Here is a 19,901-nt window from a genome sequence, read left to right as displayed (position 1 = left end):
TCTTTGGGCCATACCTGGTTGAGGTTAGGGCTTGCACTTGGCTCTGTGCTCAGGGATAACTCCTGGTGGGACTGGGGGAACAATATATTGTGGTGGGGATTGAACCCAGGTCGGTTGTGTGCACGACCAGCATCTTGCTTTCTGTACTAGGTCTCTACTCCCTCAGGAGGGGTTTTTCTGTTTGTTTGTTTGTTTGTTTTAATTATGGTCATTGTTTTTTTTTTTTGTGATATAGAAGCTTCTTAGTTTGATAGAATCTCATTGTTTTCTCTTGCTTCAATGGCATTGAACCCTTGAAGTTTCCTCTAGATTCAATGTCATGGAGTGTTCTGCCTATGTTATCCTCAATAAAATTTAGGGTCTGATATTGAGGTTTTAATCCTTTTTGATTTTTGAATTTTGTGCATGAGGTTAGAAAGAAGTCTGGGTTCATATTTTTTTTCCATGTGACTGACCAGTTTTCCTACCACAATTTGTTGAAGAGGTGTCACATAATAATTCTTTTTTTCCAGGTTATTAAAAATACATTTTGTTTAGAGGTTGATATGTGCACAATAGGAAATCAAAAAAAAAAGAAGTAAAGAATGTAGTCATATATGTGCAATGCAATCTCCTACATTTCTTTATTGTCTCTCTGGCCTTATCATTTTCTAATATCTTTGAAATCAAACTATTAATGAAGGGAGCATTACTTTTAATGGGAAGACAGACCATGTATCATAGTTCTATATATCATGAATTACAGTAGTCACAAATCTTTGTGGTAGGTTGAAAAATAGCTCTCTCTTCTCACTGTCCCCCCCACCCTACACACCCTGTCCACTGCAGTGAGGTGCTGCTGCCACTTATTCATTAAGAGTACTTGCCATGTCTTTCATGTGGATCATCCTTGTATCTTGCTTCCCTTGCCAGTACATGATGAAGTTATGTTTTATAAAGTTCTGAATCTAGACTCTAAGAAGTTTTGCTATCTTTACATCTTCTGCTGCTCTTGTTACTCTCCTGTAATGCCAGGGAAGCATAATTGGCCAGAGCACTCAGAAAACAAAACTCTCACTAAACACAGCTAACCACATTCTCATGAGGGAGCCCAGCAAAAACCAGAAGATCTGTGCAGCTCAGTCTGCCATAAATTGCTGACCCACAGAATTATCAGCTAAATAAATGGAGGTTGTTTTAAGCACACACACACACATACAAAAAGAATGTAGTCATAGAGAATTGCAACAGTTCTATCTGACATGTTCTTCTAGGTCCTATTTATATATCTACACAAGTAACTATCCGTTACGTTATTAAAATTGTGTGGTTATTTATCATTCCTCTTTATATACCATGAATATTTATCACCTCAAATTCCCAAAGCTATAGAAGTATTTGGTAACCAAGAATATAGGACACTAGAATTAGAATTGAATATCTGGAAGGAAAAATATCTAATCCAGCCTTTCTTGGGAATAAAAATTTCTTAAAAATCAAAAATGGCAACATTCCTCAGAAGATACTGGCATAGTTACAATTAAAATATTAATTCCCTTAATTTTTAATTAAAAATGGGGAAAAGCAACACAGTTAAAAAGTATAAGCTTCTAAGAGAATTCATTGTCCTTAGTAAAATGTTAGAACAGAAAGGGAGTGCTTACTGAAGTATCAAAAGTGTGTTCAGAGATACACACCAACCGAGCATCATTGATGTGAACAGCAACTGCCCCTTCCTTTGCACGCTTCCTGTCCCACTGCTACCAACTGCAGGAGCAAGTCCTGATGTCATATCGCTCAGAGATGGTTTGATTTGTTTATGTCCAAGGTGGTCCCTTTCTAGCAGTTCGAGCATACATACATACGAATTAGTTAGGTCACTAGTTTTACTTATCATACATGCTATACATCTTCCTTATCATACATACCTCAGGACATCTAAAAGCTTAGATGTTGCAAATGAGTGAATGTTGTCCACAGTTAACACAGCTACTTTACAAGAGTAGACATAAAGATTTAGGGTTATAATCTAGAACTGTCTCCTGGATGAGCTACTGGCAGAGCTCTTCTTGTCTTAGAAGGAATTATATGGGCCCAGAGTGATAGTATAGTGAGTTGGGCATTTTTGCCTTGCACATAGCAGACCTGATTTCATTCCCTGGCATCTCATATGGTCCCCTGAGCATCCCTAGGAGTACTTCCTGAGTAACCCCTGTATTCAGTGTTTTTAAATTTTCCTTTTTGCCTTCCTCTGAAGAAAAATGTGTGTACAGGGACAGTTGAGAGAGGGTCAGTTGACCATCTCCTCTGCCTGACAAATGAGTCCTAGCAGGCGGGACAGGGTCTACCCCTGTGACCACTGCCAAGCTAAGGCCTTTTTTAGCCAGGTTTGGGGGCCCTAGCCTGGAGAAGACATGTTTGCTTCCAGAACTAAACACCAGTCAGCTCTCTAGAGAACACTTGGGCCCAAAGTGGACCATAGTATTTAATCAGCATATATGAGAAATCTCCCCCCCCCCCCCCACCCCTTGTGGAAACTTCTCTTGCATACCCCATCCTGTGCATGGTTGAGAGGGTGACTGCCTCCCTGACATGCTGTTCTCGTGGTGGTGGCCCAGGCTCTTCTCTTAGCCTCCCCTCCACCTATTGCTTCAGACCACTTCCTGCACGTTCTGTACCTTTGGTGCTCGTGTTCGCCATGCCAGTTCATGTTGGTGTCCTGTCCCCGCGTCTCCCTTCCTAGTCCCTCTGGAGCCACATACCTGAATGAAAAGATGATGTTCATTCAGGGAAGGTGGTGATGGCGGCAATGAGAACATTCCAGAGTGGAGCCTGCATCCTGGACAGGGGAAGCATGAGGGAGAGAGGGTGGGTCTGCTGTTTCCATGGAGCACTCAGTGACACTCACCGTGTACTCTTGTGATGTTCAGGGCACCATAGCAAACTCGTTGACCTGTGTTCAGCTTCACAAACGAGCTGAGAAGATCGCTGTGATGTTGATGGAGAGGGGCCATCTGCAGGATGGAGACCATGTGGCTCTTGTCTACCCACCAGGTGAGCAGCAGACTTCTGGGGCTGCTCTGGCAGGGGCTCATCCAGATCCCACCCCTTGCATCCACTCTCTCACATCCCTAAGTGATTCTCACACTTTGAAATGCAGATTTGTTCTATTCTGCTACTTAGAAGGCCATTTCTTCAGTTGTCCTTCAGTCTGGCACTACTGAGCCAGCAAGTGCCCTTCTGGTCTGCTGTAGCCTCTGGAGTCACAGGAGCAGGGCTGGGGGCGGGACGGGGGCGGGTGGGGTGTGACTGTCTCCACTGTTCACAGAACCTTATAACAGTTCCAGGCTGGCTGTTTCTTGGGTGGGGGATAGAGTTGGGTGATGTTTCCCCAGTGAGACCTTGGCTCTTCTTCCTGTAGGGATTGATCTCATTGCAGCCTTCTATGGCTGCCTCTATGCAGGCTGCGTGCCCATCACTGTCCGCCCACCGCACCCGCAGAACATTGCCACCACACTGCCCACCGTGAAGATGATCGTGGAGGTGAAGCTGCCTGACACTCCTTCCTGCCTGCCCCACAAAATCCGGGCCCTCTGGTGAAGGGCAGGGGCAGAGTGGGGTGGGGCATGCATGGGGCCAGCAGTGCCAGAGATACCATGGAACGTGTCCTCACTTCCGCTTTATTGGGCTTATCGTCTGCTCTGGGAGCCAGAGTTTGTCCTGTGCATGGACTTAGGGCCTCAAGGGTACCTGTGTTCTCCTTGTGTGTCGACTGTACCCCAGAGACAGGACACCCTCCTTCATGGGGACAGCCTTCAAGACACTGGCACCTCCCACTAAGCCCAGCCCCGCAAAGGAAACCAATGCAGAGCAGCTCCATTTCCACAGTTCTTCTTAAGGTTGAGAAGGGTACTGCTCAAGGCTGGCTTTGATGGCTGATGCTCGGAGAAGGGTGAAAGGAAGGGGCAGGAGGGTGATGACAGTTAGGGACCCACCAGAGAGCCCTTTTCTTTTGGTAGTTCTGGGGCACTTGCCTGGTAGGAAGCATCAAGCATATACGGCCCATGGAGCAAGAAGGACTCACCCTCGGGCCATGAATGTGATGATAATGCTGGACCTTGCTATTCTCAGAAATAGCCATAGGCCTTTTTATCTTTTTGAACTTGCATGAGGTCACACACCATGATATTTGGGCTGTCCCTAGCTTAGAGGTCAAAAGTAATTGCTGACAGTGTTTAAGGGACCGTGCAGTGTTGAGGGTCAAATCTGGGGCTCCTGGGACTGGAGCGATAGCACAGCGGGTAGAGCATTTGCCTTGCATGCAGCCAACCCGGATTGGATTCCCAGCATCCCATATGGTCCCCTGAGCACTGCCAGGAGTATTTCCTGAGTGCAGAGCCTGTGCATTGCTGCCTGTGACACCCCCCCCCCAAAAAAAAACAAAAAGCAAACAAAAAAAAAGTCTGGGGGCTCTTGCACATGAAGCATGAGCTTCAGCCTGCTGAGGTCCCATCCTTCAGTCACTGGCCTTCGTGTGTGACCCATCAGGCTGCCAGGTCGTCTTGTACCCTGGATGACAGTGGTGCCCAGGGTGGTCTTCCTGCTGCTGGTGCTGCAGAGAGAGCAAAGGGGCCTGTGTACAGGGCACAGCCCCTGTGACTTAGTTCTCTTCACTCTGTTCTCCAACTCCCAGGTGAGTCGCTCTGCCTGTCTGATGACAACGCAGCTCATCTGTAAATTGTTACGGTCCAGGGAGGCTGCTGCGGCTGTAGATATCAGGGCATGGCCCCCCATCCTGGACACAGGTCAGTTCTCACGGTGGCCAGACTTTGTTTATCTCTCTCCTCTGGTCAGCATGCTAAGACTTTGTTGTACTCTTCAGATGATTTGCCAAAGAAGCGGCCGGCCCAGATCTACAAACCCTCTAACCCAGACACGCTCGCCTATCTCGACTTCAGCGTGTCCACCACAGGGATGCTAGCTGGAGTGAAGGTGAGGTGGTCATGTGCTCGGAGGGTGGTGCTACATAGAGTATCTCTTCCTCACTCTGAGATGTGCCACTATTTCACTGATCTGAGTGGCGCCAGATTAAATGTTGAAGAAATGTCCAGAGAAATGGAATGTTTTGTTATTGTTGAGTTTTAGAGATTCCTGATATTCTGCAGAGTGATTCCTTATCAGACACATGGTTAGCAAATATTTCCATCCATTCACTGACTTGCCTTTTTACTTAGTATTATCTTTATGATGTATAGCATTTTTAATTTCATGAACTACAATTTGAACAGTTTCTTTTCTCACCTTTTCCGTTGGTTTGATGTTCAGGAATTAATTCATTGCCAAGTCTAAGGTTTTATTAATTTTCTCCTACATTATTTTTCTAAGAGTTTGATAGTTTTATTTATTTATTTATATAATGTAGGAGCACTGCTATTTATTCAGCCATTGATTAAGCTGATTGAATTGGGCATGAACTCCACATTACTTTTTTTTAAAATTTTTTAAAATTTTATAAGTTAGTTCACGATGTTTGATTACATTCAATATTCAAACACCAATCCCACTACCATTACACCTTCCCACCACCAAATTCAGGATGTTTCTATCCCAAACCCTACTCCCTGCCCCAAAACACAACCAACCGATATATATTTTGTATTGTCTGTTATGAAGAACTAGCTGAACATGCTTACAAAAAAGTGTTCATATCGGAAACAGTGTGAAGATTGTTCTATTTTGGCAGGAGCCATTAAGACGTTCTATAGGACATCATTAACATGTTGTTTGGGTGATGAGAGCTTTGGTATATATATCTGAAAATATGTATATATGCATATATTTTTATATTTCCCTCTATGATTTGTTGCCTACTATCTGAACCCCATCAGATGTGGTGTGGTAATTATGGAGAATGGGTAGGGAGTGTTTTATGATGTGTCACGCTGCGCGGTTCAGGAATACGTGTCCACACGGTCCAGGAATATGTTTACTCATATGTGAGGCTCGACTTGAGCATGTGGGGAGTAGCCTTGAGCATGGCGGCAGTTGGGTTGTGGAGGTTTTTGGCTGCTAGAGCTGGGACCCTTGGGGACAGGGAGGGCTGTCACCCGCCCCCCTCTGGGGTGCCCCAGTGAAGACAGCCAGGCATGGGGTCAGGACATTCTGCAGCGCTCTCTTTCAGGAGTTTTAGTTTATAGTCCCTGGGTCTTGGCCACTGATGAGATTACATGGTGCCGGGAGGCAGTTTGTGTTTTTTCTAGTAGCTCAGCCACTGGAAAACTGGGGACCTGTGGGGAGGAGGCCCAGTCCTGGTCAAGTGAGCCTGGAGCTCTCAGTCACGGGTTCCTGCCTACCTCTGTGCTACAGGCCCTAACTGCATCTCTTATGAGATTTATGTGTCTCTGAAATAAGGCCAATAAATAAGCTTATATAGTTGAGCCGGAGGTGGTTTGTGGTTGTGTCTCCCACATACCTAACTTTTGGCCATTTAATTTCTTGGTAAACTTGCCCGAAGTTGTTGGGATCTGGCCAAAGGCACAGCAGCAATTTTGGGGTATCTGGAAGTCTGAAGGCACCATCAGGCTGCTGGTGCACTCGCCCCACAGGTACAGGTTGACCTGCTGGTGGCACCATACCCCCTTATTTTATTTTTTAATGAAACACCGTGAGATATAGTTACAGTCTTACACACTTTCGTGATTATATTTCAATCATACAATGGTCGAGTACCCATCTCTCCACTAGTGCCCATTCTCCACCACCAATACTCTCCATGTCGACCATGTCGATCCACTTATATGAAAATTTTGTGACTTCATCTTTTCTAACAGCTGCATAGTATTTCATTGTGTAGATATGCCAAGTTTCTTTAACCAGAGTTTGATAGTTTTAGATCTTATATACTTGACTAATTTGAATTGATTTTTGTAAATGGTATTTGCTAAGAGTTCAAATTCATTGTTTTGCATGTCATTCTCCAATTTCCCAGTACCATTTCTTGAAAAGATTACTTCTCATAGAATAGCCTGGTGATGCTCAAGGGTTACTCTTAGCTCTGCACTCAGGAATTACTCCTAGCAATGCTTGAACGACCATTTGGGATGCTAGCAATTGAACCTGGCTTGGCTGCATGCTTGGCAAGCACCCTATTGGTGTACTACTGTTGCAGCCCCAGTATAAGTGTATTTTTGTGTTAGTACCTTGTCCTATAGCTTTGTAGTCCATTTTTAATAAGGAAATGTCAGCCTCTCTAACTTGGTTCTTTCCAAAGTTGTTTCCAAGGCAGTTTTCTTGAGATTCCACATCAATTTCTTTTTCCTTTTTGGGTCACACCCAGCAATGCTCAGGGGTTACTCCTGGCTCATGCACTCAGAAGTTACTCCTGGCGGTGCTTGGGGGACCATATGGGATGCTGGGAATTGAACCTGGGTCGGCCGAGTGCAAGGCAAACGCCCTACCCGTTGTACTATCGCTTCAACCCCTCCACATGAATTTTATAACAGGCTTGTAAGTTTCTTAATTTAAGGAATTTCAAGGACTTGCACAGTGTGCTCACCCAGTTTACTTCTTTTACCTGCAAAGCTACGATTGTGGGTAAAGGTGATTCTGGGGCTTTGGATCTTGGGTATTTATTTCCTAGAGGTAGAGGAAGGTCTCATAAACCTACCATGTGACTTCGTGAAACTAGTGCAGTGGCTTTTAGAGAAAGATGGAAGAGCTCCCTTTGTACTGGCTGCTCAGTGATCCTATGTGACCTTTCTTTCGGTCAGTGGAACTTGCAGACTGGCCTCTGGGACAAACTTCTGGCTCTGTGTGTCACAAAGGAAGGTCCTGTCCTATTGTCTCTCCCCTTCCATGTGAGGGCATTGGTGGGTCTCCCTAAGTGTGTCAGAACTCAGAAATGCCCTTCCACATCTCTGCCCCCTTTCCTTTTCCCGTAAACATGGGGTGTTCAGACTGTGAACCCCCACATTCCTTTTTCCCTTGGTTTGATTGGCTAGAAAACTTCCACGAAGAAGAGGTTCTTTTAAGGTGCATTTTAGTGTTTTAGAGGGATTCACCTCACTTATAAAGTACCTGGACATCAGTGGTGGTCAAGAAGCTCTTTGCTGACCATCCATTGTGACAGGGCAAAGTTGGATTTTGTCAAATAGTGAGCATCTCATCTGTTATTCCAGGAAAGGGCGTGGCCCCAGCAAACCCTGTCCCTTCTCTAAGCTGCTTCTCCCATGGGGCTGTTCACATGCGGTGTCCTGGACCTGGGAATGGGATGGGTCGGGTAGATCCAGCCTGGAGAGGCAGACAGGTGCTGGTCCACCCTTGGCACCTGTTGTGGCACTTGGGGTCGGAGGGGCAGTGCTGATGCCACTCTGCTGATACCTAGAGTTGCTTCTGTTGCTAGTATGGGTCTAGGAGGACTCAGAGATTTGGGGTGTGATTGGTTCATCACAGGGGACAGGCAGAGGAGAACAGCTGCTCACTCCCACCTGATGTAACTAAAATTCGATGACAGTAGTAACTTGGGAGAACCAGGCTTCGGCATTTGAAGGCACTGTGTCAGGGGGATTGATTGGGGTCAGGCCCCTGCATGTGACACTCTTTTTGTAGGGCATGGGCTGGAGGCTGGGCCCCTGCATTAACACGCCTCTCCTCTTGCAGATGTCTCACGCAGCCACCAGTGCCTTTTGCCGTTCTATTAAGCTGCAGTGTGAGCTCTACCCCTCTAGAGAAGTGGCCATCTGCCTGGACCCTTACTGTGGGCTCGGGTTTGTCCTGTGGTGTCTCTGCAGGTGAGTTCCTTTGTAAGCGAAATGAGAAACGAGCCCATGTCGTGGGGACCCCTCTGGCAGAGAAGACGAAGACAGCTGCTAGGGGGAGATGACCATTGGCACAGGCCCACCAGAAGACCAGTGATTGTATTGTCTGCCATTTGCAGAGTCCAGCAGATGGGCCCTCCAGGGCAGTTGTCAGAAGAACCTAAGCCTGTGACGGAGCCGACTCTTTTCTTAAGCCTCAGTAATTGTTCCTGGCCTGGACTTCATGGTCATTTGAGGCATTTCTGGCCCTTTCATCTCAAGTTCTCTCTGATTTCACAGAGGAAACCAGGACATTTTTTTGTCCCCAAAAAACTTTTCTCCTCAAAATATACCATTGAGAATAATGAGCCACAGTCTGGGAACAAATATTTCAAATCACATGTCTATTCAGGTATTCCCATCAGATAGCAAACTGCCTTAAAAACTTTAAGATGGGCTGGAATGATAGTACAGCAGGGTGCTTACCTTGCATGCAGCCGACCCAGGTTCTATCCCCAGTCCCATAGGATACCCCAAACCCCACCAGGAGTAATTCCTGAGTGCAGAGCCAAAAATAACCCTTCAGCATTGCAGAATGTGGCCAAACTGCCCCCATCCTCCAAAATAAGAGAGAGAGACTATAAGAGGAAGACAAAGAATTTGAGGTAAAAATAAATAACAGATCTGAAAAAACATCTCACCCAAAATACATATACTGCCAGCAGACTCTGGAAAAGATGTATATTCTTCATTAGAGAAATAAAAAGTTGTGGAGTTCATGCCCAATTCAGTTAGCTTAATCAGTGGCTGAACTACATTATTTAAATAATAATAATAATAATCCTTACCTGCATGTATTTTGTCTTAGAAAAAAAGAAATGCAAATCAAGATCATTATGAGGGACTTGCTAGATAGTATAGCAGTTAGGGTGCTTGCTTTGTACCCAGCCAACCCTAGTTCAATCCCTGGCACTCCAATTGGGTCCCCTGAGCAACTCTGAACGTGGCCCCCACCCCCATTCCAAACAAATAAAGCCACTTTGAGAGACCTGATTTGCACTGTTTAAGATGGCTGTATCCTGAAAGACAGAAATAATGGCTGGAGAAGGAAATTTCTTGATTTTAAAACTACACTGTAATCTGTGCCTCAGACCACAAGGGCATAGAGAAGTGGAGTCTCCTATACTGTTGGTGGGGCATAAAGGCAGTGAAACTACAGGTTAGACTGTGAAGAATCATTACGTACATTTACCATGAACCCAGCAAGTTCGTGCCTTGGACATAAGTGTGCATTTAAAAATGGGTAGAATCCAGAAGCCAGCAATTGGAGAAAGGACCAGCCATACCATCATGAGCACACAGCAGAATTAGCTACAGTGATGATGAGCTTTCAAAACTGCAATGTGAAAGGAACTAGACTCAAAAGGTACCAGTGACAACAAATGTTGTAAAGATGTGATATGTTTGTCACCCATCTTTGCAAGTCAGAGGTAGAACCCTGGCTGATGGATGGCACTGAAGTGGAATGGGAAATAGTTGTTTTCCTTCATTCTTCTGGTGAATTGTTTGGACCCTTTGTGTGTGTGTGTGTGTGTGTGTGTGTGTGTGTATTATTGGCTTTGATTTTGTATTTCTAACTGAGGGAGGCACTTCTCAAAGGGCCCTTTAGGGACAGTCTAATATTCTTGGGTCAGGCTTCAGCCCATCCATGTCCCTGTGACTCTCCATTCCTTGGAGCAGACAGTATGGCAGTAGGCTAACAGGAGGTCTGGGCATCTTAAACAGAATTCTGTCTCTCTTTCCTGTTGTTCAAGAGAATCCAATGGCCAGAGAAGCTCCGCCAGGCTCCGGAGGAAAGCTCTGCAGGACTCAGGATCCCAGATGCATTTGTGCTTTTGTTATTTTGGTTTGGGAGAGCCACACTCAGTAGTTCTCAGGGTTCATTCCTGGCTCTGCATTCAGGGATTACTCCTGGAAGGGTTTTGGGGGCCATCTAGATGCCAGGGATTGAACCCGGGTCGGCTGTGTGCAAGGCAAGTGCTTTACCCACTGTACTATTGCTCAGGTGATTTTCATCACACTTTTCATGAAGCTTGGTTTTATGTTACTGGATGATGCATTGGTGTGCCTCCTCTGCCCTCACCCAGTGTCCTCAGTGCTGCTGACCCTCATCTCTCTCCACAGTGTGTACTCTGGCCACCAGTCCATCCTCATCCCTCCGTCGGAGCTGGAAACCAACCCTGCCTTGTGGCTTCTTGCTGTGAGTCAGTACAAAGTCCGGGACACATTCTGCTCCTACTCTGTAATGGAACTTTGCACCAAGGGCCTGGGCTCACAGACAGAATCTTTAAAGGTAAGCAGACTCTCTACACCTGCAGTGGACACTCCTGGTGCTGTAGGGAAGCTGCCTCCCGTCCTCACCACAGGGCCCTCCTGAGACTGCACAGCCTTCCTGCTAGGACCTGGTTGATACCTCATAGTCACATTCTCACAGATCTCTCATTCCTTTCATGTGTTTCTTAGTTTTTGAATTCACTTCTGTAGGGTTGATTTTTTATTCCAATACTAGATTTTAAGTACCTCAGTTTGAATTTGGCCATTCATTCTTTGCTTTGTAGGCATGGATCCTGAATATCAGATTCATTTTTGTAGTCAAGTGAGAAGTGGTTTCTTTACAGTTAAATGACATCTCTGAGAATGATAGCACTTCACCCTGCTTCTGTTAAGGGTATTTCAATAAACATGTTTTTCAGGTGAATCTGTCCCTAACCCAAGTAATCAGAAACATTTGCGTTCCACCCCAACTCCTCCTATTCTGTGTTTACATCTAGATATTTGTATATCTTTGTATATGTAAGACAGTATTGGCATACATGTGTATGTCTGTGCATAGACTCTACACATAGAAATAGCAAACAGTTTGTTCTTCTGGGAAAAGAAGGGAGAGGCCTTCCAAACTCAGCCAGTAGTTAGTTGGTTCTGTGTGAGGGCCTGAAAATGCAATATTGCTTGGGTCTTGTGTTGACATGGAATCAAGCCACCCAATCCTACAATTTATTATTCTATCCGGAATTTGTTTCCTCAATCAGATCTCTTGCATTGAGTTTGAACAGATGAACAATGTAATTTGGAAATATTTAAAACTATATCAATAAATATATGATTACCAAGACTTAGAAAAGGAAATGTATAAAACAAAAAGTACTCACTTCTAGCTATGTTGTGTGATGAAGAGATTGAGTTCATACCCTTGAGCTTTCTCAAAGGCACATATATAAAACCCAGATGAAGAAAATAAGAGTTGGGTGCTCTCCGAGTGGTTTCCACATGGACCCTGGATCTGCCCTTCACCTTCCTCTCAGTGGGGGATCTGGTCTTGCTCCAATCCAGCTAGAGGAAATGTACTTGGCATCAGCGAGATGCCAAGGCCTTTTGGGTTCCCCCTTCTAGTAAACTTGGAGCTAAGTTCTGCGTCTATCCAGGGCCCTCTCCTGTGTCTTACTGCCTCACCACTCATGCATGTACAAGCAAACAGCTACTCAGTGACACAGGGACAGTCCCATGGGAGCATGTACACATGGTCCTGTTCAGAATTGCATGTCCCACGCCCTGCTGACCCATGAACGTCCTGCGGGAGCACATCTGCACTCATAGTCTCTGGTGCTGGACGGATCTCTCAGACCTTGCTCCCACATCCCCTGCCTCCTCTTTTTCCTCCAGTGTGCTCCTGGGTGCTGTGTCTTGTCTCTGTCCCAAGCTCTGACCCTCAGTTGTGTGTCTGGGTCCGGCTCTTCCTGAACCTCTCCTCCAGGCTCTCGTGGCTGCTCCCGACTGTCACTCCAACAGCCTCCAGGCCACTTGGGCAGCTGCTCTGCCAGTTTTCTTTACATAGCACCTTCACCCCAAAGCGCAGTGTACCTCACGGTAGACATCTGTGTGGGACCTGTGGCCTCATGGTTGGTCAGTGAGGACACTAGAGGACTCACCTGTTGCCATGGTTATCCTTTGTAGGCTCGAGGACTGGACTTGTCCCGGGTGCGGACGTGCGTCGTGGTTGCAGAAGAACGACCCCGGATAGCGCTCACCCAGTCCTTCTCCAAGCTCTTCAAGGACCTGGGTCTCCACCCACGGGCCGTCAGCACCTCCTTTGGCTGCAGGGTGAACCTGGCTATCTGCCTGCAGGTGAGTCTCAGCAACTGGGCACCGACACTCCAGCAGGTCTCCTGGGCCTCCTGTTGGGATGCGTTTTCGACTTTTTTCTTAACTTTTTCTCCAGTTCAGCCTTTTTTTTTTTTTTTTTGGTGAATGATTGGCAATAGAGACTTGCTGGCAACACCAGTATGTCTGAGAGTGGGACTAAGTAAGTAAGAAGAGCAAGTCACGGACCAAGGGCTCTGTAGTCTTATAGTATATGTATGTGCATATGCATAAGTAGTGCATATATATATATATAGTGCACATGCATACATACATACATGCCATCTGTGGTGGAGCATTGCAGACCACAGCAGCTGAGGCAATGGCAGTCAGCCCTGCTCACATTTCTCCCCAAATGAATTCCAGATAGTCTGTCCTCCAAGGCCCCTGCTGATGGGATGGGGGAGCGGGTATCACATGATGAAGCCCAAAGTGCCTAGCACGTTATCAGGTGGGGGCCATGGAGTAGGCAGGAGGGCAGCAATGCCAAGCCTAGCCCATACAAACATACATTTTCTCTTAGTTTTTGAGAAACTGGAAAATCGTGCCATGAGCCAAGGCCCTAGGGAAAAACCCCATCTCTGTCCTGCTGCTGTGCTCCCTGCATGTGGGTAAGGACCTGCAGGCTGCTGAACATTCTGACACAAACTGAAGTTTTGTGGATCTTTACACAATGAAGGAAAAGAACCGGACTGTTGCTATTTTTTTCTGTTGAGTGAATTTCTTTGTTCTTTTGGAGGTTCTCTCCCTGGCGATGCTTGAGGGACTAGCCCTATTGGTGCTCAGCTCTTAGCAGCACGAGGAGCCAGGAGGGTGCCCAGGGGCACCACGCAGTGCTGGGAGCTGGACCCAGGAGCTCTCTCCCTGGTTGTTCTTTCCCGTGCCCTCTTTGTCTCTGTTTTCACAAAAATATTTGTTTCAAAAAATAAAACCTGATCTTGCGGATCAGCTAGTAATAAATAGTAACACACCACAATTCCTTCTTCCCAGAATTTGTTACCATTAATCCTTGATGTAAAAGAAAACAGTAAGCTTAAGGTACTCCCTGAATTCTTAGCCTTGTCCAGAATGTTTACAGGCATTGAGAGAATTGATTATCTTTGCTTTATTTTTTTAAAAATAATTTTATTAGTGAAACACCATGAGGTACAGTTGTAGACTTACAGATTTTTGTGCTTGGATTTCAATTATACAATGATCAAATACCCATCCCTCCACCAGTGGATTATCTTTGCTTTAGAGCACCACAGTGAGCAATAAATGCAGAACTGGTGAACAACATTTTTTCTTTTCTTTTTTAAATTTTATTTTAACTTTTGAGTCATACCTGGCCATGATCAGAGCATAACTCTTGGCTCTGCACTCAGAAATTATTCCTGACAGAGCTTAAGGGCCTATATGAGGTGCTGGGGATTGAATTTCGGTCAGCCATATGCAAGGCAAGAACCTTCTCTTCTGTTCTATCTCTCTAGCCCCTGCAGGTTTTTGTTTGTTGTTTGTCTTTTGTTTACCTATTGATTTCTTGATTCTGACACTGTTTTTCCTGTTGTCACCTGTCACCATGCTCATATGGAGGGTTCCTGGAGGGCATGCTCTGGCTCCAGGAGGAGTTGCCTGCTTCAAACAGAGTGATGGGGGTCACTTACTAAGTATAGTCACATGGATGACAGATGTGCTCTGGGGACTTTTTGCTGGGTCCTCAGAACCTTTCATGGGTCTGCTGCCGTCTGGGTGTCTGTTAGTTGGCGCTTGGGACTGAAGAATGTATCTGAGTTATAAGGCAATGAAGGTGTGTAAGGAAGCTCCCACGTGTCTAGCGTCTGAGCCAGCCTCAGGGCTCTGCATATAGTTTGACACCAGCAACATGCTCTGACGAAGACTAGTGCCTTATCTGCTGGAAATGGACTCTGTACCCTCCTTGGCATAAACCTGCATCTCTTTCCAGCAACTCATAATTTCCTTCCTTTGAATCCCCTCTTATTTATCTCCTCCACACTATAGAGGGCACTTCATAAATACGGGGCCAGATCTCTTCATCCTGCTGTCCTGCAGATAACGCCTCTCTAACCCTGTCTCAGGGGTACTCTGCAGCTCACATAGTTGATAATTTCCTGAAGTTCAGTCAGTGCCACAGAAGGACATGAAATTCCATTCCTTTAACTGCATGTTGCAATTCACATCAGGGAAATGGGACATGCTTTTGATTTTAGTCATCTTTATAAAGTGAGAACTTGGCTAGAACTGGAGTGATAGTATAGCGAGGAGGGTATTTGCCTTGCACGTGGCCAACCCAGGTTTGATCCTGGCATCCCATATGGTCCTCCAGCACCACCAGGAATAATTCCTGAGTGCAGAAGCAGGAGTAACCCCTGAGCATCGCCGTGTGTGACTCCAGCCTCCCCTGGCCCCCACCCCCCCAAAAAATGTGAGAACATGACAGCTCTGGATTTTCTCTGCAGTGAAGCTGTGCTCGGAATTTCTTTCAGGTATGAGCCCATGTCCTCACTTCCAACACTGCTGCAAAGGGTTTGGAACCAAAGGGTTTCCTGTTCTCCCAGCATCCACAGCACCCTCACCTTCAGAAAAGGGTGTTCAGAACCCGAACACATACACATGCATGTGTACACAGCACACACTCTGTGCAGACACCTGCACTCACATATACCTGTGTGCACTCACACACATCACACATCTGCATGCATTCACACCTGTGTATACTCCCACATACTTGCATGTATTCACACATCACACTCGCATATACCTGTGTACACTCACATCAGACTCGCACGCCTAAATGCACTCATACATAATACTTGCACACATCTGCGTACACCTATGTCACACACACCTGCAAGCACTCACATCACACACCTCTGTACACTCTCACATCACACTCACACACGTGCATGCATTCATATCAGACAAACACACCTGCGTGCGCTCACACATCACACACTCACATGCACCTGTGCATACTCTCACATCTCACGCACTAGTGTACACTCACATCACACACATACACCTACCTGCATGCACTCACATCACACACACGTGCATGCACTCACACATTGGACTCGAATGCACCTGTGTGTAGTCAAAAATCACGCACCTCCGTGCACTCACATATCACACACACACACACCTGTGTGCAGTCACATATCACATTCACAAACATCTACGTGGACAACTAAGGGCAACTAAGGCTTAAATTGAGGCAGCAGATGCCCTGGAGAGTGTATTGTTTGGAGTCAATTAACTCCCAAGTTACAAAAGCATAATATTAACTGTCTTCCTTTGTCCATACAAAAAAGGACATTGCTTTAAAGTATTCAAAAGACATAAGGAGAGGAGAAAGGCAATATTAACTTATAATACAAGTTCACTGTCCTTAGAAGGATCTGACCTTACAAGTTAACAGAGTCTGATAAGGGGGAAAGGGTGATTAACTAGTTGGGGAGGAGAGCACAGAGAAGTTACAGATAAGCACAGAGGAATGGGAGTGACTCCGGAGTACTGTGATGGGTGTAACGCGATAAACCTAAGCTCCCTGTGGCAAGGGAGAAAGGACAAACCAATGTTATCCTACAGTTGAGCTCTGAAAAGGATGCTTTTCTGGATGCACTTGGCCGGGGGTATCAACACAGGGTCCTTTTGCCACCAGCTGTCAAGATATCTGTTTCCCTTCACTGGGTACAATGAGTACTTGTGCTGCATTGTCACTGTCACCCTGACAGTCCAGGGTGTGAACCAGCTGGGGTGCCCTTGTAAGATGTTCTCCTGCAGGCGATTTGGAGAGAAGCTTCCAGGTTTTGTTCAATTTGGATGTTTTACTGAAGCAGGGAAACTCTTCTGCACAAACTCATGTGAGCCTTGTGTGTTTGCTTGCAGGGGACTTCGGGACCTGACCCCACCACCGTCTATGTGGACATGAGAGCCCTGAGGCATGACAGGTATGGTGCACTCATGGTTTCACCTGCTCGGCCCTTGCTTGCAAACAGGGGCAGTGGCTGTTGGCCCTGGAACAAAGCCTGTGCTCACTGCAGCTTCCTTGCCCATGGCTCTGCTCCCCCAGGCCTCGCCGCTCTGCTCTGCAATAGCTGCGGAAGCCAAAGTGACTTTTTCTGTTTGCCTAACCAGGAGCGCTTAATCCCCTCTCCAGACCAGATCCATTTAACCCAGTACCATTTTGCACATCATAGAATATCAGCATTCTGCCCTCTCTCTCCATAAATCAAACATTTTTTTCAGGGCACCTTGATGAACATTAGAAATGGTGTTGGGATGTGTTATGCATGAAACCCCACCATCCACAGTATTGTAAAGCGGGTGCCAGAAAGGTTTTTAAAAACATTTTTATAAAGATAAGACAATATAAGGTAAGTTCCTTCTTTGGTGTAGCGGCCTAAGGACCCTTAAGCAAGAGTGAAAGGTGTTGGCTCATTGTCAGGAGGCCAGGGGATGGGCAGTGAGGCAGCAGGTGGCCTTTGACCCTGCCACAGTTCCCCCATGGTTCACTTTTTCATAGGCATTCTGCATTGTGAATAGAGCATTTTCTCATTAGTGATCATGGTGATACCTATTTTGCTGTTCCTTTTTTAGGCAAGTGTTTCTGGACTGAGGGTCATCACCGTAGGCTCCCAGGATAGTTCAGGGGCGCCACAGGAGAAAACCGCATGAATGGAGGCCATGGCGTGAGACGACACCACGGCAGAGAAGCAGGGTGGGAAGACTAAGAAACGCTGCTTTGGACAGCATGACAGTAGGACAAGCGAGCCCTAGTACTATCGTTCCTTGAGGGGTTCCCTTAGAGAGATCTGAGATGGAACTTTATTGACCAGCTAGAACTGGCAGATTGGGAGCTGGGGCCTCTTGTCAAGGGTCCCTCCTCTAGCTGCTCCCAGGAAGGAGTGCAGGGGTAGATTGCATATTAGTGGGCAGTAGACGGAGGGGCCATAGACCCCTTGTCCGTAGGTCTCCAACATTTGCCTCTGCTTCTCTTCTCCAGATATGAGTTCTTCTCTGTAGGGGTCCTGCCTAGCTACTGTTGTCCTTGTAGCAGTTTTCTGGGAAAGACAAGATAAGATCTGATAGAACAGCCTTTCTGTTCTCGCCATGGGCCAGCCATGCCCAGAGGGGTTGCTGGTCTCCATCCCGAGCCTAGTTTCACACTCCTTGGCTATTCCACACTTGTATCTCCTCTTTTGCATTGACTCCTGCTGGACCAGATGATACCTTTGTATTTGCTCCACTTATACTCACTGTCCAGAGCACAGACAAGTGGAGGATGTGGCTGTGCTGGAGAGCATTTCTGCATCCCCTGAGGAAGACACTGCTCTCCTGCATTTGGAATAAATTTCTGAGAAGAGAAAATGAGGGAAATATTTTGTGACTATTTGACAGTGACTTTTAGCTTATAAACCTTTTTTTTTTTTTAATAATGTAAGAGTAGTACTGTAGCTCTGTCCTCCCATTGTTCATCAGTTTGCTCAAGAGGGCCCAGTACCGTCTCTATCGTGAGACTTCTTGTTACTGTGTTTGGCATATTGAATACGTCATGGGTAGCTTGCCAGACTTTGCCGTGTGGGTGGGATATTCTCAGTAGCTTGCCAGGCTCTCTGAGAGGGGCAGAGGAATCAAACTCGGGTTGGCCGTGTGGGCCGCATGCAAGGCAAACTCCCTACCTGCTGTGCTATCGCTCTAGCCCAGTGTAGGAGTACTACTATTTGTTCAGCCATTGATTAAGCTGATTGAATTGGGCATGAACTCCACACATTACTTTTTCATTTTATTGTATCACCGTGAGATAGAGTTACAAAGCTCTCGTGTTTGAGATTCAGCCATACAATGATGGAACATCCATCCCTCTACCAGTACACACTCTCCACCACCAATGTCCCTAGTAACCCCCCGCCCCCACATCCCAGTCCTCACCCTGCCTCTAGGGCAGACAGTCTCCCCAATACCATCTAATTTGGGGCATTATGTTTTGCTCGAATTTTCTCACCACTCTTCAAACCTACCTGCCAGGGGCAGACTCTAGATAATTTATTTTCCATTGCTCATTTTGAGTATCATGAAAGTTCACATGGCCATGATTGTAAATGTAAATTTCTAGATTGCAAATGGTTGGGTTCCAGAGACATCTCTGTATGGCACTAATCCATTTTGGGATTCAGTTGGGAGTCTCTGGGCCAAGGCTGTTGGTGTGCTAAGATGGCACCCAGAGGCAAATACTGGGCATGAGAGCCAGTCTTCTGGGCGAACAGGCACTCAGGGAGGAACAGCCCAGACCCTCTGCCACCATGCAGCCTGGAGATTTAGTCCTAGAACCTGCATACCGAGGTCCTTGCTTGTGGAAGCTTTTGGTCACTAGGATTCCATCTGGAGTAGGTGGGGAAACTGAACCTGCTCCGTCTAGGGTGCCTCAGTGAAATTGGCCTGGTATGGGGCCTGGAGAGATCTCCAGCACTGTTGTGTCTTCTGGAACTCGTTGTTGTCTCTCTGGGCCAGGGCTATTGTTGTGCAAAGATGGAGCCCGGAGGCAAATTATGTGCATGACAGCCAGTCTTCTGGGAGGGCAGGGACCCAGGGAGAGACTGCCCAGGTCCTCTGCCGCCATGTGGCCTGGAGATTTAGTCCTACAACCTGCATACTTGGGCTTTGCATGTGGAAGCTCCTGGTCGCTGGGATTCCATCCGGAGTAGTCAGGGAGATTGTGCCTGCTCCATCTGGGGTGCCCAGGTGATATTAGCTCAGTATGGGACCTGGAGAGATCTCCAGCACTGTGGTGTTTTCCGGGACTTGCCACTGTGTCTCTGAGCCAGGGCTGTTGGTGTGCTAAGATCCACATTACAACATTCTCAACAGATTATATCTTGGTGAGATCCATCCTAGAGACAGTGGAGTCAGGCTGGGGGTATGGTGGCGATT

General features: G+C 46.5%; 1 protein-coding gene across 2 annotated transcripts in view; it reads left to right on the top strand.

Moving 5' to 3' along the window:
• The window catches only part of DIP2C (disco interacting protein 2 homolog C), a 197,628-nt gene that overhangs the window by 164,362 nt on the left and 13,365 nt on the right, over positions 1–19,901 (top strand). For both annotated transcript variants that reach the window (XM_056114520.1, XM_056114519.1), the window contains 8 exons: positions 2,910–3,033; positions 3,401–3,522; positions 4,673–4,784; positions 4,862–4,971; positions 8,638–8,768; positions 10,959–11,127; positions 12,786–12,956; positions 16,860–16,921. In XM_056114520.1, the coding sequence (XP_055970495.1) occupies positions 2,910–3,033; positions 3,401–3,522; positions 4,673–4,784; positions 4,862–4,971; positions 8,638–8,768; positions 10,959–11,127; positions 12,786–12,956; positions 16,860–16,921 (1,001 nt within the window). The remainder of the gene's footprint in view (positions 1–2,909; positions 3,034–3,400; positions 3,523–4,672; positions 4,785–4,861; positions 4,972–8,637; positions 8,769–10,958; positions 11,128–12,785; positions 12,957–16,859; positions 16,922–19,901) is intronic.

This window comes from Sorex fumeus, unplaced genomic scaffold, assembly GCF_029834395.1.
Source record: "Sorex fumeus unplaced genomic scaffold, SorFum_2.1 ptg000026l, whole genome shotgun sequence".
NCBI classification, from domain to species: Eukaryota; Metazoa; Chordata; class Mammalia; order Eulipotyphla; family Soricidae; genus Sorex; species Sorex fumeus.
The sequence above is the reverse complement of the archived record's forward strand: the minus strand, read 5'-3'. Positions and strand labels throughout refer to the sequence as shown.